General features: G+C 33.0%; 1 protein-coding gene and 1 non-coding gene across 2 annotated transcripts; one reads left to right on the forward strand and one right to left on the reverse strand.

The window, feature by feature from the left end:
• Positions 1 to 651: 651 nt before the first annotated feature.
• On the forward strand, positions 652 to 5,906 carry LOC100776176 (HIPL1 protein). The gene is made up of 7 exons (XM_041014907.1): positions 652 to 1,572; positions 1,710 to 1,867; positions 2,459 to 3,259; positions 3,345 to 3,561; positions 3,744 to 3,922; positions 4,483 to 4,724; positions 5,379 to 5,906. Exons 1-7 carry the CDS (start codon positions 1,482 to 1,484, stop codon positions 5,770 to 5,772), a joined length of 2,082 nt encoding a protein of 693 aa, XP_040870841.1. The 5' UTR covers positions 652 to 1,481; the 3' UTR covers positions 5,773 to 5,906.
• Positions 5,907 to 6,227: 321 nt separating this feature from the next.
• On the reverse strand, positions 6,228 to 6,301 carry TRNAI-AAU (transfer RNA isoleucine (anticodon AAU)). The gene has a single exon. It is a non-coding gene; the product is annotated as a tRNA-Ile (tRNA).
• Between the last annotated feature and the right edge of the window lie 12,070 nt (positions 6,302 to 18,371).

The following is an 18,371-nucleotide window of genomic DNA, read 5'->3' on the forward strand; positions in this document are numbered from 1 at the left end:
TTAATTCTGTAAAAAAATATTTTTAATTATTTAACCAATGTCAAAAGAACAATGGTTAATAACCCAGATTTAGTTAAATTAATCTGATCACAGAGTAATTGTTTCAATACGGAATCTCCAAACAAAAAATATTCTGACGTAGCATCTAACACAACTAAGAGTGTGTTTAGTACACATTAACTTAGCTGAAAGTTATTTTAGTAAAAGTGAAAAACATGTTTAGTTAATTAACTTTCTACTACTGATTAATTTTTCAACTTTAAACAAACCTATTGATTAATCCTTAATTTTTCCAATTAAGCTAATTAATTTTTCAACTTTTAACAAACCTATTCATTAATCCTTAATTTTTCCAATTAGGCAATTACACCCTATACTTAGTGGCCCCGTGTGTCCTGATACAGGCCACTACTTTCCAACTTTCTCTGCTATTATTAATTTATTATCCCATAAATGAAAATTATTTGCTGATACTTAATCATGTACCTCTCCCAAACGTGGCCACGCTTGACCAAACACTATTCTATTATTATTCTTACCCGGATAGCACATCGTATTGTGTCATGAGTGACATCAATAATGTCCATGTGGTATGACCTATGGGTCTTTATCCATATTTGGATTAAACCTTAATTCTCACTTTTCATATCTTTGTTTTTTCCATTACCATATCATTATTGTGGAATGGTCACAGTTGAATGCGACTCTTTCTCTCTCGGCTTTTGTTATTTTTTATGAATTATTTGGCGAGTGATAATCCAAAGTGGTTTCCATTCTTTACTACTGTGAATATAAAATGTGAACATGAATAAGAGATGCTTTTCCGCTTCTTTTTTGGTTAGGAACACTGCAATAAATAAATGCCCTAAAGTTTTGATTTTGAACTCGACAAAAGTGAATGAAGTAATCAACTAAGTCAGCATGATTTGCTAGGTGCTTGGTTTCTCTATAGGCTAAACCACCACCAATACTTAATTTAAGAGAATTGTTGAAAAGTCAACTGCGGGAGAAGAAAACATGTAAATCTTGATCTCCCTGTCCTTTTCCATCCTTGAAAATTATGGCTTGTGAGCACGGGCAAGGGAGAAACTAAAAGGGTTTTTTTTTTACTCTGATGATTGAGGGAGTTTCTTTATATATATATATAGGTTTGAATGAAACAATGAGACTTAACTAACTTTGATTTGAAGACAACAGATGAATATTAAAGGAAATTATGGGAAAGGATAGAAAGTGATTGTGTTTCTAGAACTGGTACTTTAAAAATGAAAGTGTGTGAGAGAGAGAGGGGGCCAAGACACAAAGCAGTTGGCAAATTAGCAGAAAGTTCAAAACCCCACAGAGCTGTTTTCAAATAAATTCTGTTCTTTTTATCCCATTCAAGTCAACTTAACACAAAAAGGTTTAGTCTTTGGAATTGGGGTTCTGGGATTTTTCTATATATGAATTGAAGTGGAGATGATATTGGTGTAGTTGGTGAGATGAAGGGTGTTCTTTCCATCAGTTTCTTGTTTTGTTGTGTGCTGCTGCTTTTGGATTCTTCAATTTCACTTCCTCTATGTGTTGATTCAAGTGAGTTTCTCTCTCTCTCTCTCTCTCTCTCTCTCTCTCTCTCTCTCTCTCTCTCTCTCTCTCTCTCTCTCTCTCTTTGTTTTAGCCTTTGTTGTGTGTGCTTTATCATTTATGCATAGTTTTTGTCTATGGTGTAGGGGCACCCTTTACCTTGAATAAGACACTTGGATTTTGTCCTTACAATGGAAGCACGTGTTGCAACACCACAGAAGATGCGCAGATAGAGAAGCAATTCCGAGCGAGCAACGTATCAGATCCTGGCTGTGCCTCGGTTTTGAAATCAATACTTTGTGCGGTAAGGTTTCTTCTTCTCCCAAAAGCATGAATTTAGATAAGGACCACGAAATATGTCTTTTTTCTCTGCCCCTTTTATTGGGGTAAACTTTACTAACAGGTTCTTCACGTTTAATACGTTTTATTAAGTAGCAATCAAGAATTAATGAATACGTTGTCGTGTCTTAATGGGTGTAATTTGGGTTCAAATAAATGATTTTGGCAAAATTTTGGTTAGGATGGAAACAAAAATAAACCCACCACCATTCATCCCAAAACACCCCTATTTTATGTCATGAATATCTGGTTTATATATTGATATTTGAGGATCAAGACTCCAGAGCGCCCTTATCAATTTCTCATGGATGGGTAGTGGCACTTTACAGGCTTCAAAATATAAACTTCTTTGTCATAAAATTTTCTTGTTTGGAAAAGGAATAGTCATGGCTATAGTTTTATTGATGCTATAATTTTCTTATCAATATGTTGACATAGAGACCACTGTGACACGTCCTCTATGCTGATAATTTCTAAAAGCAAGAATGAATCAAAGATAAAAGTATCCATGATAACTTCTGCCTTGGATTAATTTCTCTGATACCTTTGTTTGTAGAGGTGCGACCCATTTTCAGGGGAGCTATTTACAGTTCAATCCTCACCTAGATCAGTTCCTGTGCTTTGCAATTCCACCATACCAGCAAATTCTTCTCAATCAAAGACAGAGGTGCACGTTTTTTGCTCTCAAGTATGGGACACATGCAATGATGTATCCATAGTGAATTCTCCATTTGCCCCTTCATTACAAGGTCAAGCAGGAGCACCAGCTCACACCAATGCTACCAAACTCACTGATTTATGGCAGTCCAAAACTGACTTTTGCACTGCATTTGGTGGAGCATCTGATAATTCATCAGTGTGCTTTGAAGGTGAACCTGTTTCACTGAATAAAACTGAGACCTCTATTAGCCCCCCTCACGGCTTGTGCCTTGAGAGAATTGGTAATGGATCTTACCTCAACATGGTGGCTCACCCTGATGGCTCTAACCGCGCATTCTTCTCTAACCAAATGGGCAAGGTTTTTCTGGCAACACTTCCAGATGTGGGATCAGGAGGAACAATGAAGCTTGATGAATCGAGTCCTTTTGTTGATCTAACAGATCAAGTTTATTTTGATACTCAATTTGGAATGATGGGCATGGCATTTCATCCAGATTTTGCTAAAAATGGACGATTCTTTGCTTCATTTACATGTGATAAGTCTAAGTGGTCAGGATGTACTGGAAGATGTTCTTGTAATTCAGATGTTAACTGTGATCCATCAAAGTTAGGTACTGATCACGGTGCCCAACCATGCCAATATCAAACTGTTATTGCAGAGTATTCTGCTAATAGCACTGGATCTCAGCCTTCCTTGGTAGGCACCTCTTCGCACATAGAAAAGTAGTTTCCATAATGAGTTCAATTCAATGAATTTACACGAGTTGTTAATGTTTTTGCAGGTGGAAAGTGCTAAACCAACTGAAGTGAGAAGAATATTTACCATGGGGCTCCCATTTACATCTCAACATGGTGGTCAAATACTCTTCGGACCTAATGATGGGTATTTATACTTAATGATGGGATATGGAGGAGGTGCAGGTGATCCTTACAATTTTGCACAAAACAAGAAATCCTTGCTTGGAAAGATTATGAGGCTTGATGTAGACAACATCCCAAGTGAGTAATTCACATATATATATAGGGGATGTATTTAGTGACAAAAAGATTTAATTTTAGCAATACAACCATGCATGAATGGTTAAGATAAACTCTTCACATGCGCTCACACTCTCTTGTAATGTGTGTATTTTTATCTTACTCTTGGCATTGACATCTAGACATCTATCTTTAATCTTCAGGTGCAGCAGATATTAGTAAACTCGGCCTTTGGGGTAACTACTCCATTCCAAAGGACAATCCTTTTAGTGAAGATAAAGATCTGCAGCCTGAAATATGGGCCTTGGGACTAAGGAATCCTTGGCGCTGCAGTTTTGATGCAGAAAGACCTTCCTACTTTTTGTGTGCAGATGTTGGACAGGTTTGTGAATTTAGTGGTGTGTTCAATTTATACAACAACTTTACACAATCAAACATTTGTGCATTACAACTTTGCAAGAGACCAAAATGTGCATTTTGAAGTGAGACATAATTGCCAGTTTTCTTAATAGAGAAACATGAGAATTTCTTTTTCTTTAAATTCTGATTCCTTGATCATCTTGATTCTTGAAAACTGTAAAAATACAAGTAGCAAGCACCAACTTGACTTATAATATCCTTTAATCATATCTAGCATAGTGCTATAAAACAGGTTCATCATCAATAGACCTTTCTTTACTTGTAATTGCAGAACTGTTAACATTCCAACATAGAGCTATTGATCCATTTATATAGTATAATAACATTACAGTTAAATCCCTAGATAGGTTGGAGTTTGTTGTGCCTCAAGGGTAAGAACTTTTAAAAACACACGAATACAAAAAAGTGTAACTAAAAACTTTAACTTCTACTCTATTCTTAACAATCTATGCTTCCTTTAAAGTGTTACCTAATTTTTTGAGAGTTTAGTGGAACATTCTCAGTAACTTAATTGATTTTCAGGATGTTTATGAGGAGGTGGATCTCATCACCAAGGGTGGAAACTATGGCTGGCGTGTTTATGAGGGCCCCTATCCATTCCAACCAACACAATCACCTGGAGGAAATACTTCGGTAAATTCAATAAATCCAATTTTCCCATTAATGGGATACAACCATTCTGAATTAAACAAGAATGAAGGATCAGCATCCATCACTGGAGGATATGTCTATCGATCTACCACTGATCCTTGCATGTATGGAAGGTAAAGAAGCTTCTTCCACAATACAGTTTGTCAAATATAACAACAAATTCTAATTTTATTGGGGGTTTTAAAAAAGGTGAGTGACTGTGACTTCAGTTGCAACATCAAGGTTGTGAGATTTTCTACAACTGCATTGTGACCGTATTAGCTGCATTTATCTACAATATCTTGCAATGACATGGATTGCATTAAAACCACGACTGCAGATGCAATTTAAAACTTTGATTTGGATCTGCAAAATATTTCTTTTGCACTGAACATCCCCACCATGATGTGAATACACCTTGAGCCAATTCACATAAACTTCTGGACAAACATTTGCATCATGTACCTCATTATAAAAGTTAGATGAGAAGATTTTCTAAAATAGTTAAAGTGCATGAGTCAATCTTAACTTTCCCGAAATAATTAATTCATTTTTCTTTTTAATTCTTTAATTTGTCTTTTCTATAAGTGTCCCTTTTGACAAGTTTCTTGAAACTAGTTCCTAGACTCTATTGGAACAAACAATGCCAAGTGGACAAGTACTAGGAGGAAGGGTGTTCCCCTGTGCACCTCAATTTTTTGTACTGATAAAATTTTATATGTTAAATTTGGTTTCTTGCCTATCTATGCAGCATTAACATTGCTTATTGTTAAATCACTGAACTTCAGATACTTGTATGGAGATCTATACGCTGGAGCAATATGGGCAGCCACAGAAGATCCGCAAAATAGTGGCAATTTCAGCACCAGCAGAATTCCCTTCAGCTGTGCACGTGATTCTCCCATACAGTGCGACTCTGCACCTGGAAACCTTCCTGCTTTAGGCTACATCTTCTCATTTGGCGAAGACAACAACAAAGACATTTACATCCTTGCGAGCACCGGTGTATACCGAGCTGTTCGTCCAAGTCGCTGCAGTTATGCTTGCTCTCAGGAAAAGGCAACTACTACTACAACTTCAGCTCCCTCTCCTACTTCTCATGCTACACGTTGGAGGGTCCTTTCTGGATATCTGGTTTTGCAGTGCTCATTTTTCTTGCTGCTTTTGTTGGGTTTTATGTAGTGTGTTATGATCTTTGTACATTATGTAGTAGAGATCGTAAGAGGAGAATGTTTGCCCTTTCTTCTGGGTTTTCTACATTTTGGTTTCGTTCCTTTTGCTTAATTAATAAAAGATAAGTAAGTTGAGTTACTGAATCAATGTGCTTTTGAAGTTTTGATTTTAAACACAATCTAGTGCATGCAACCGTTAAGCTAGCGTATGTTTGTTCAAATTTTTTTGTAAACAATAAGCAAGGCTAATGTATAAAGATTAGCATTGGTGCAGTGATTAAAAGCACCAACATATATATGCTCTCGTACGTAAAAAAAAAAATCCACAAGGTTGAAGTGAAACCCTTCTCTCTTTTCGAAATGCAAAGGGGTGCGGGTGCAGTAGGAAGCAATAGTGACAGTACAGAAAGTTTTAGCCATTCAATATAATGTTAAAAATAGGTTTTACCGAATAATTTTAAAAAATGGCCCATGCAGGTCTCGAACCTGCGACCTTCGCGTTATTAGCACGACGCTCTAACCAGCTGAGCTAATAGGCCAATCATGTTAAAAGAAAATTAATATAGTTATATATAACATTAAGCATTCTAATGTATATTTAATACACATATAAGTTTACATAATAACTCTTATAACAATTAATTTTGATCTAATAATCTATACTTTTTTACATATATAAATTTTAAAATAAAAATTATAGGTTTAATAAAAATTCATATATATAAAAAATATGCTATTATATTAAAATTAATTGTTATAAAATTTATTATGTAAACTTATATTTGTATTAAATATACACTAAAAATTTTAGTGTTATATATAACGACATTAATTTTTTTAAATATAATTGATTTATTAACTCAGTTGATTAAAACGTTGTGCTGATTATGTAAAAATTACAAGTTCGAGACTTGCATGGGTGTATGTTTTTAGGTTTTCTCTTTTCACTAAATGTATGAAGAAATATGTTAGCTGCAAAAAAGAAAAACCTTATTGTTAAATGGGGCAATATGATGAGCTCAATCCATCAAACCAATTATTGACGACAATTGCTTTGGACACCCAATATTTTTGTTGGGACACCCAACAATCAAGGTGAAAGGGTTAAAATGTCTTTCACCTTTTCTCTATAAAAATAAAGTGGCTCATCCATACGAATCACTTCTTCCGCTGTGACACCTTATTTTTTAATTTGTTTTGTAATGTAACTTTTTTATATTAGCAATATTAGTAATAAGATTGGTAAAAAAAATTATAATATATATAAACGAATTTGGAAATAATAATAATAGAGTAATATTAAATTTGTTTAAATTTTAAAAAATATTGAAACCAAAATTTAAAATAATATTGAAACAAATATTTTAAAGCGATAATATATTTGTTAGTTTTAAAAAAATATCGAAACCAAAATTTAAAATAATATTGAAACAAATATTTGAAAGTGATAATAAATTTGTTAGTTTAAAAAAATGATTGAAACAAAAATTTAAAATATTTTAAAATTGTTAGTTAGTTTTAAAAAAATTGTTGAAACCATAATTTAAAATATATTAAAATTGTTAGTTCTAAAAAAATATTGAAATCAATTTTTAAAAGATATTAAATTTGTTAGTTTTAAAAAATGATTGAAACCAAAATTTAAAATATTTTAAAATTGTTAGCTTTAAAAAATATTATGCAGATAATGGTTAGAACTAGAGGTCTCGGACGGGTTTAGGCCGAGCAATAAGAAAAGTTCTAGGGATGAGAGAGACTAGTGACGATGATAATGATGCCGACAACGGTGAAAGCCAACCATATATGCCCGTAGGCAACAACAAGAGGCGCATGCTGTTGAGGATCCTCTTACGACTGCGGAGGAATTAAACGAAGAGAAACAACAACCACATGTTGAAGAAGGTGTTACTAATGTTGAGGGTTTTTTAGATGGACCCCATGATACATTAGTTTTAAGAGATTTTGAAAATCTGCTTTACGAGTCTGGAATGGAGAGGTATGTAAATATTAAAAAAAAAACATAAAGCATGTAGCTTACAACTTATTATTTTTTTGTTACATGATCGATATTATTGTTTCCAACAACGTCCTGAGCTTAAGCTATCTTCCCATGAAAGGAAGGCTAAGTTCAGCAGGCCTGCTCCAGAGATTGAAGGCCTTGTGGCTGCCAGCGGACTAAGTCCTTTGATCGCATGTTCCCTAGATACAGGCGATTGAAGACTTAAGTCTGCTTTCGTGGAACACTTGCATAAGGAAACTAGTAGTTTCCATTTGCTAGTAAGAGAGGTGACTATCACCTTAGATGATGTGGCGTCATTGTTGCATTTGCCGATAATAGGGGCGTTCCATAACTTCGAGCAACTTTATGTCGACCATGTTGTCAATATGTTGGTGAAATTACTCGAGGTCAGTGTTGTAAAGGCAAGAGCTGAGATGATTCAATGTCATGACTCTTATGTTTGACTAACCTGGCTGGGAGACCTGTATCAGACGAAAATCGATGCATGTCACTGGATCGTAGTAGCACGAGCGTATTTGTTGCATCTGCTTGGATGCACACTCTTTGCTAACAAGAGTGTCATACATGTGCATGTGATATTCTTAGATGCACTACATGACTTGACGCAGAGTGGGACTTATGCTTGGGGCATTATTGCACTTGTGCATATGTATGATAATTTAAATAAGGCGTCAAAGAGCATGACGAGGCAGCTTGCAGGATATATCACTCTGTTACAAGTTAGTTGACATATTAAAAAAACATTTTTTCATTGGTGTTGGTTATTCTATGTTGTCGCTTATTTTAATGAATATGTTTGCAAAATATCTATAGTGTTGGATCTACAAGTATTTTTCGTCTATTGGTTCTGCCATAGCTGCCAAGGATTATGACGAGCGGAGACCGCGTGCATGTCGATGGACCTTTGGCAAGGCATTACCTGTGTTGACGTATCGTAGGCATCTGGACAGATTGACCCCTGATGTTGTGTGCTGGATTCCATATGATGATCACCGCTCATTTAGAGAATTTAAGGTCATCTCCTTGTTCTCTGACCATCTCAAATGGGCCCCTTGACGGTCATTCATCGACCGGAGAGGATTGTACGACAGTTTGGGTACATCCAGACCATTCTGCCATATCCTGCTTTGCCTTTAACTTCTGTTGAAGAAATGGATGCTAGATGGATGCAGTTTGGTGACTATATTGCACCAGTAGGACAAATTTTTGTAGTGCCTCGTCAATGTTCGTCATATTACATGCAGTGGTTCTACATGATTTCGCATCCATTTATGACTCCAGCACAATCAGGGGATCCTCCTAGATTTCCGCTGGTTCAGCAATATGACACATTTGTTGAACCAGATGTGTCTCAGCAATCGAGGGCGGCAACGACACCTAATAAACCAGACGTTGATGTGCATCTTCCTCGACATGCAGTAGTAATATTTTTTTTTGCATATTTTTTGTTTGTTGTTTTTTTATTATTAACAATTTTTATGTTTGTTTTTTTCCACTTACTAGGATGGTTATGTAGCAATTGATGCTAAATTGGAGAGGCTACTGAACCTGAGGATCTTGACTGAAGGAACAGAAGCCTATACTGTTGCCAAAGAATGTCTAAGCATCGCCAGAAGCTACATTGGCCAACCAATTGGAGGTCACAGATCAAGGTATAGGCGGTGTATGGATGATCATTGAAGTTTTTTTTGCCTTATATATGCTATTTTTAATTTTGTGGAGAATTTTTTTATTTGGTACATTTATTTATTGACATTGACATTTGGTTAATTTATAAATTTGGCATGTTACTTACGGACACGTGGTTAATTATTTTATACAAATTTTTGTTATTTGTTTATCCATAATTAGTTGTTAATCTTGATTTGAGGGATAAATTAATTTGTCCTTAACAAATTATGAATGTATGTTTTTTGCAACATTTAAGCATCATAAATCATTTTCAAATTTGACAACACATTGTGAATTGCATGCGTCTGTTTAAAAAAATCAATATTACACCTACATACTGACATAGAAATGACTATTGAGTTATTTTAGTTCTGATAGTAACAATGCATATTTGATGTAACATTAAAGCATGAAACAACATTGTAGTACTTAACAACATATAGGAAGTGGCACTCGTCTATTCAAAAAAAAAATACTACACCAACAAAACTGACATTCAATTGCCTACTCAATTATAAAAGTCTAATTGAACAACATCTATAAATACCACACAAACACTCTCAACAATCACACATTCTCACCCAATCTACCTTTAGAAACCAAATTATAGTCTCGAAACTATGACATTTTTGGGAGAAACAAGAAATCAGACCATTTTCAACTCCAGATTAGCTTTTATTTTTCCAACTGGATCAGTTATTCACAACAAATCTGGTGTTTAATTCCAAAGTCCCACTCTGATACCCATGCGAGTACCTAATGTTTGTAGTTTTGAAACATTAAAGAGCAGAATGCACAATACTCTTCAACTAACCAACAATTAATATTTGGATGAAATTTACTACTGACAGTCATTCGCAGATGCAGGTAACCAATTTGACTTTCAATCTATGCAATTGAAAAATGATGATGATGTTAACACAATGTAAATGTGTAATGATCAATACTCGTGTGATAGTCTAATTGAGTTATTATGTACCACTGGTAGAACACCAGATGGTATATTAAACTTACTTCAAGCCACTATAACTCCTACTCATAATGCCCTCCTATATTACAACAAGAGGTGGAACATGCCACACCAAGACGACTTTGTGGGTTACTTGTTCACAGGAAAAAATCCAAAAAGATTGGACATTCCTTTGGGATGTAGCATCGAAAAATTGAAGGATGTGATCAAGCAAGTTGCACTTCAAGAGATTCCCTCTTATAGTATTCATGAATCACAAACGGTAAGACGATTGTTTTTCGATAACCAGGTCATTTGGAGCATTCATAAAAAGTTATAAAATTTGAAATAATTGAATTAAAAACTGACGATGACATGGTGAAGGTCTTAGTACAACCTAACTACGAGAAACGATTTGGCTCAATAGAAATTTTAGTTTTTTTTTAGTAAATCGGTAAACAAAATGGAAGACAACATGTCTTCGTCGCAACATGATTCTATGCAAAATTAATATTATTTAATTGTAGTTTTTGATACATTTTCTGTTTGTTTCAACTTTCTTGTAAGTTAATGTAATGTTTAAATTGGTGTTCATTAGCTAATGAAATCGTATGTTTTTTATTTTGAAAGTACATATTTATGTCCTAACTTTTTGAAGTTATCTTAGCAAAGCAACACAATTAGTGGAAATAACATGCATAGCGTAACAAAATGCCAACAAAATAATTATTTACAGAAATGTCAGTGGAAATAACATATTTTATGTTCACCTAAATCAACAAATTTGATTTTCAACCTGGACAAATTTGTGTAACGTTGCATTATACCTATGTATGGGTGGGTCACTACTTTTCCTGATAATGACAATGTGTAGTCCATAACAACGCCAATGATGGTAAAGGACAATGGTCTCGTAAAAAAATCTGTTACATAACCACAAACAGATTCAATGTAAGATAACCAACAACATTGTCAACATTTATACAAACATAATAATTATGCAATTACTTGAATAAAATTATTTTCATACACATGAGCAATGCATATTATGTGATGCATAAAAGAATTTAGTAGTGGCTAACTTCTAAAAGGAAAAAATGTCATGCTTTGTTGTCGTAAAAGAGAAACAACGATCACATCCCATATCTGTAATATCCATCCACTTGTCTATGGTAACCTACATGGGACAAACAACAAATAGTGGTTACTTAAATGTTATTTTAAGAAAAAGTCACATAACAATAAACTTACACACCATAGATAATCCATCAACAAGTAGGGAAAGCGTTAATTCCTCAAATTTTTCTATGCCACCAAGCATGTTGATATACTCTTCTGACCAACTTGTGAGTTCTTTATGTAGATGGTTGCACACCAATGATCACAAATCTTCACTCATACCCAATAAGGCAACGATTGCACGATAACCACCGTTACCATTCACTTTGACATCAATAATGTTTTCAATAGAATTCTGGATGCACGGATGAAATTGATCTAACATTGGAATATTTCGTCTCTGTATTGATTGCTCAGATGATGATGCACTATATTTCTCTGAATAATTACTATTTTTCACAGAATGTAACGTATCAATATACTCAATATAAGATGGATCACATTTTGTTGACATTTGTTGTTTGGTCAGCAGTTTTTTTAGAGCACCTTTGGTCTTCACCTTTTCTGGAGGAGGACACATAGAGTTCAGATTAGCATAAGCAATTTCCTAAAGCTTTGTATTCAAATGTACTTTTCCGTAAACATCAAGCTTCTTAAATCATTTCGATATGATTTCCATCTTCTCAGTTATGGTCACCTCAGCCTCACATAACCCTTGATATGAAAATCTGAGTCTACGCCAAAAAATGTGGATTGTCTCTAGTGGTATGGAGCCAACAACATATTTAGACAACTCACATGCACATGGAAGACCGTGGATAGTCCTCATGACACATCCACAACGTGAAAGGTTTTTGCCTGCATAAGCTACACGCTCATACGCAGCAACAATTTCATTTAAAGCGTACCTTGATACTATGCCAAATAGTTTTTTGTACAAGGTAACTTTAAACACATGCCCAACGACGTGTGTATTTGTCTCAAAAGATGCTTTAATTTGGGTGTGTTGAAGTGTCATCATGTTGTTCATTGCTTCCCAAACACTGCATATATCACCAAGGTTATTTTGTAGAAGTCTCTTTAATGACCAATGAACACTCTCAATCCTACAAATGAAATATACAACAACGTATAAACATCCACAACATTTTCAATTAAGTCAACACTTAAACAAATCAACACAAACAAAAAACAATATTCATACATCTTAGTAGTTGTGTTTCCTAGATGCCTCACTTTGTTAGTTTATGCTTTAACAAATTTTTATTTGTGCGGAATCACCCATGTTTGACACACATGGTCGACAAACATAGGCCATAGAGAGTAAGCCATTTCAAAGTTCTTAAGGTATTAATCAAAATAACTCTCACAAAGATAATCAACCAAACTCCCCCAAGCCTCAATCACATAATCCCATGCATTTTTTTTACCCACCAGGGTTTTGTACTTTGCCTTCACATTCTTGTCAATATGAAACTCACACAACAAGTTTGTAGCATCCGGGAATATAGTTTTCACTGCATTCATCAAAGCCAAATCTTTGTCAGTTACAATAACCCTAGGGAGTGCATCAACTTTCATGAAAAGACCTCGAAATCGATATAGAGCCCAAACAACATTATTAAGATGTTCTACTTCAAAGTAAACAAAAGCAGTGAAGAATGTCATTCTTGTTGGTGTAACACCAATAATATCAAGCAACAATCGTTTGTACCTATTTTTTTTGTAGGTACTGTCAATAAAAAAATCAAATTAAAAGAATTGGTTAATTTGATTGCATCAGGATGACTCTAGAACAAGTTATGTACAACATTTTCATCCTTCATCCTATGCCAGTGAATATATTGATCTCGGTCAAGCAGCATCATGAGCTGTTGCATTTTGGTGTTACTCCCTCTTATGGAAGAACGGTAAGCATTTCTGACATTGTAAATTTGTTTGATTTTTATATAACTATTGACATTGTGCTCCTTCAACGTCAAAAGAATATTTCTTAGCTTCAGCATGGACTTCGTTATATCAGCAACAACAATCTTCTCGTCTTTAGTCAATCGACCCGCATATAGATGTCCAACAAATGACTTTGTCATTTCATGATTGTGAGTCCCACAAACTAACTTCACCATCCATCATTCTCCTCCCAAAATTGGTTTCGCACGCAACTTAAACGGGCATCCACATTTTCTACTGCCAATGCATGTTCTAACCAAATCCTTCTTCTTAGGCCTATACTCATCACTCCTTTCGCAAGCTATTAACATGAATGAGACTCTTCCTCTAACACTAATATTTATGTCTGACCTCACTATCACGACAATATAAAACTTTATCATGGGTAGCAAATAACTATAACACAATTCAAAGAAGGTATAGGAACATTTATGTAATATAATTACTATACCAACAACAAATTAGACAAATACTCGAGAAGTATTAAATGCATCAGAACAATCAACGTGCTCTATTTTCACGCCTGCATTTTGCTCATTTTCAACATTCATATCAACTTCTTCAGACATGATAGTATCATACTTGCACTTTTTTTTGTCCATCTTAATAAAACATTTAACAAATTCAATGATAAACAAAAAACGTTTAAAAAAAAGTATACAATCACCTCATTTGTTATCGACACAAATATAGCTCCATACAAAATTTTTAAAAAAATGTATTGTACATCATATAGTCACAAAATACATTTTCACTACATATTTTCATTAATATATTCAATTATAAAAAATAATATTATAATTAAAAAAATGACTAATAAATATCATATAAATTCTAATAAATACATCATTCAATTAAATATCAAATATTTTAATTAGCATTTGTTGTAATAAACATCTAAATGCATCATTCAATTAAATATTATATTTATTTAATTTTCAATCACTGTATTAAACATCTAAAAACATCATTCAATTAAATACCAAATTTTTTTAATTATTAATTGTTGTAATAAACATCTAAATACATCATTCAATTAAATATCAAATTTTTTAACTATTAATTACTGTAATAAATATTTAAATACAACATTCAATTAAATATCGAATTTGTTTAATTCTCAAATTTTGTAAATAAATTAAATGTATAAAAAAATTCTAAATAAATTATAATTTTAAAAAAATTCAAAATATATGGATTGACAATTCTTATGATTCATACGGATTGTTAATCATATGATTGTTAATCCATATGAACCATACCGTATGACCATACAAATTTCTAATCCGTATTATTCATATAGATTGTTAATCCGTATGAATCATGCAGATTGTCATCCGTATATTTTTTTTAAAAAATTATGCATCCCTTTTTCTCCGGCGATGAAAAACCACTGAACTTCACCGTATATTCATAAACAATGCACGTAGACCACGGGAGACAACAAACGCTCCGAAAAGGAAACTAACAGAAGCAAGTTACACTAAGGGAGTGCAGTTTTACGAAAAAAAGGCGTTGCAGAAATGAAAAACCTAATATGCTATTTATAACCAAAAATACCCATATGGACATTTTCGGTATTTTGGAAAACTGTTGGGTGTACCAGCAAAAATGTTGGGTACCCCAAGCAATTCCCATTATTGACCACTTAAGGTGTGCCTATGATAATTTGGACATGGGTTTTCCTTTGCATGATTTTTAGATGATATGCCAATCTAGTTTTTTTTGTTTTTTTTTGCTTTTCTGATTTTTTTGCTTGTTTTGGTTTTTGTTTCTGGTCCATGCCTTCAAGAACATTGATTGTTGATTTTTCAAGATGGTTGATTTATGCTTCAAAATTGTTAATTTCTCTCCTTTTTTGCTAAATTCTTTTGAGATTAAATTCTTACAAAAAAACTAATTCTCCGAGCCACATTCTCCAATGGTAAACAATTTATAAGAATTAGTTCTTAGTTTAAAAATCGAAATAAGAACCATCCGTTGGAGATGGGCTTAGCAATTGGTTTAGGGTCAATTTTTCTCTTTCCAAAACTCCCAACATAGTTTATAATTAGTTTTAAACTTTTACTAACAAATTTGGAAAGTTTATCGGATAATCTCTTCTATTGTCCATTTTTATGATGTTCTTTTAGATAAATTATGCCATTCATGTGAATTGTTTCACTAGATTTATCCTCAAAGTCATGTACTTTATTGTAATAAGAAAGAAAAGCCATTTGATTAAACTTGTTCATCTTTTGGTTTGGATTTTTCTCATTTTAAAATTGTTTTTAATGTTTTTATTTCAGGTAGTGAAAGGAGAAGAATTGAACTTAAAAGGAAAAAAAAAAGAACCACAAAGATAGACCGTAAAAGTGTTAAGAACACTATAAGAAAGCTAGGTGCATCAGTAAGATGCTAACCTTATATATTAACTTTTGTCACTTTACATGTTGATGGAAGCCAGATACCCCCAAGCACAAGTTGGACATCTTACATTAATGAATGAGCATTAAGTGTCTCATTTTTAAAAGGTCAATGATCTCAATTTTTAGAAATAAAGGAAACACATTAAAAGGGGTTCAACAATGTGTTTTTGAATTTTTTTTAAAAATATTTCGCAAAGTTTTTCACAAATAATAAAATTTTAAAAGCTTTCATCCAAAAGAAAATGTGGAAGGAAAGCAAAAACTAAAACACATTCATTTTTATACTTGTTTACTCAACTTGAGTCATGTTTAATTCTCCTTCAACCTTAAAAGGCTTTCACTAACAAAAGAAGATTACAAGTATTCTCTATCTCACTTCTAGCTATAACCAATAACAATCTAACCCATGATTGTCAACCCAAGTATTCTTTAACACTAAGTTATTCTTGACTTTCACAAACAAATAAATGTTTGAAATTACAAATGATTAATTTATAATTTGAGAATATGAAAGTTTAGCATAATAAAAGTAACTTTGCAAAGCAAAGAATGAGTTGTTTAAGCACAAAGTGTTTTGTCTAAGGAGCAAGAAAGGTATCTTCTAGAGTTTGATAAAATAGTTTTGTATTAATCCTCCTCTTTGAAAGTTGCTTTATATAGACTTCTAAAAACTATATGTTCATTGTGAGAAAAGGTTGCTTCAATCTTCCTGTTTTGAATCTTCATCAAATGCATGGAGATGAAACAATCCTGCTTAAGACCATTATAAACGATAAATTCTTTCTCCGAGTAGTTAACATAACTATGTACCAAAAACATTTCATTGTGTACTGTTTCACATTGATTCAAGAAACAAGCTTAGTCTGAAACAAGGACCATTATGAGGAAAAATGTATGGATTATTTGATAGCATATGTACTTAAAGACTTAATTCATGGTATGAATTAATTGAGTAGTAGGACATGTAGTGTGCAATATAATATTTTTACCAATAAACTATTTATAAAGTTTGATTATATGTGAGTTATAATATTTGAAAAATATTATAAAATAATATCTACAAAATGTGAATTTTCTTAATTGGTGAATATTTTGAAATATAAGATATATGATAAGATTGTTTATAAATATACTCAACTTTCTATTTCATCTCATTTTCACTTTATTTTTTTACCTTTCTTTTCATTTTTTTTATTACATCACTTATCACATCTATAACCATGTTTGTTGTTGTGTTGGTGTATGTTGGTTCTAATGATGACTCACTAATGACAACACAACAACTAATGGTGAATACGATTGGTACATCAAAGTAATGTAAGTGCAAAGGGAATAATAGTTGCAAGTATGAGTGTTGAGTAAGAGAAAATGTTATGTGGATGAGAAAGATACGAGCCTATGTTATGTCTATAGGAGCTCTATTGTTAAGGATGAAAACATATCAAACTCAGGCTAGCTTAGGCTTTGTGAAAAAGAGAAAAAATGTTTCCAATTTATAGTTATTACTAACAACAACAAAAAGGAATTATTGAGTATGTAAGCTTGACCTTTTTCCTTAAAAAGACTTTTTTAAAAGTCTAAATCTATTTTAATAAACAAGTTAGGCCATGCCTTACATAAGCTATATTGTAGGTTCTTATTTTCACTCCTATCTACTATGATTGGTTATTCAAACACAACACTATTACCAACGTGATGCTAATGATGTGATACTTTTTTGCTAAAGTGACACATGATGATATTGTCATAATGTTAGCAAATTAACATTTTGTAATGAAGTTCGATTTTATGGTAGGTGTTCCAACCTCAAATCCTCAAGCATCATTAGAGTCACCTCATTTGAAGTATTATATCCTTTAGTACTCCATCACGATTTTGTTTTTATTAAAATGTGTTTATAAACTATCATCTTTCTTAACTCTTGAGCTATGTGAGACTTTTTAGCTTTTAGAAATAAAGCCTCAACCATCATTAGAGTCATCTCATCTAAGAAATTGTCCACTTTGGTGGTATTAATGACTCGTCATGATTTTACCCTTATTAAAAAGCGTTTTAATGTATTAAGGGATGATGTTTATAAATTATGTTTAGTTTTAACTCTTACGCGATATTGAATTTTCTAACATACCAGAACAATAGGGCATAAAAAAAATCAACATACAAAAAATAATTGTAAAATAAATAAATTATAGAGATGATATATGAAGAAACACTAACTTATATGGAAAAATATGTATTCAAGCGAATTTTTTTTTCTCTATTTCCCCTCCTTTCCCTAGCATTTAAATTCACCCCAATTTAAATAGAAGTTGATTATTATCGTATAGGTGAAAAGATGTTAGAGATTTTCCGATTTAAGTGTACCGTGTATTGTTGATATATGATTATAGGTCCTTATAGACTATGGGTCTACCATAATTCTGCACCCATACAGTTATTTTTTTAGACCTTGCCAGAATTATTGGCCGAAGATTTTCACTTATTTAGAATAT

The sequence above is a fragment of the Glycine max genome, chromosome 4, assembly GCF_000004515.6.
Source record: "Glycine max cultivar Williams 82 chromosome 4, Glycine_max_v4.0, whole genome shotgun sequence".
Lineage (NCBI taxonomy): Eukaryota > Viridiplantae > Streptophyta > Magnoliopsida > Fabales > Fabaceae > Glycine > Glycine max.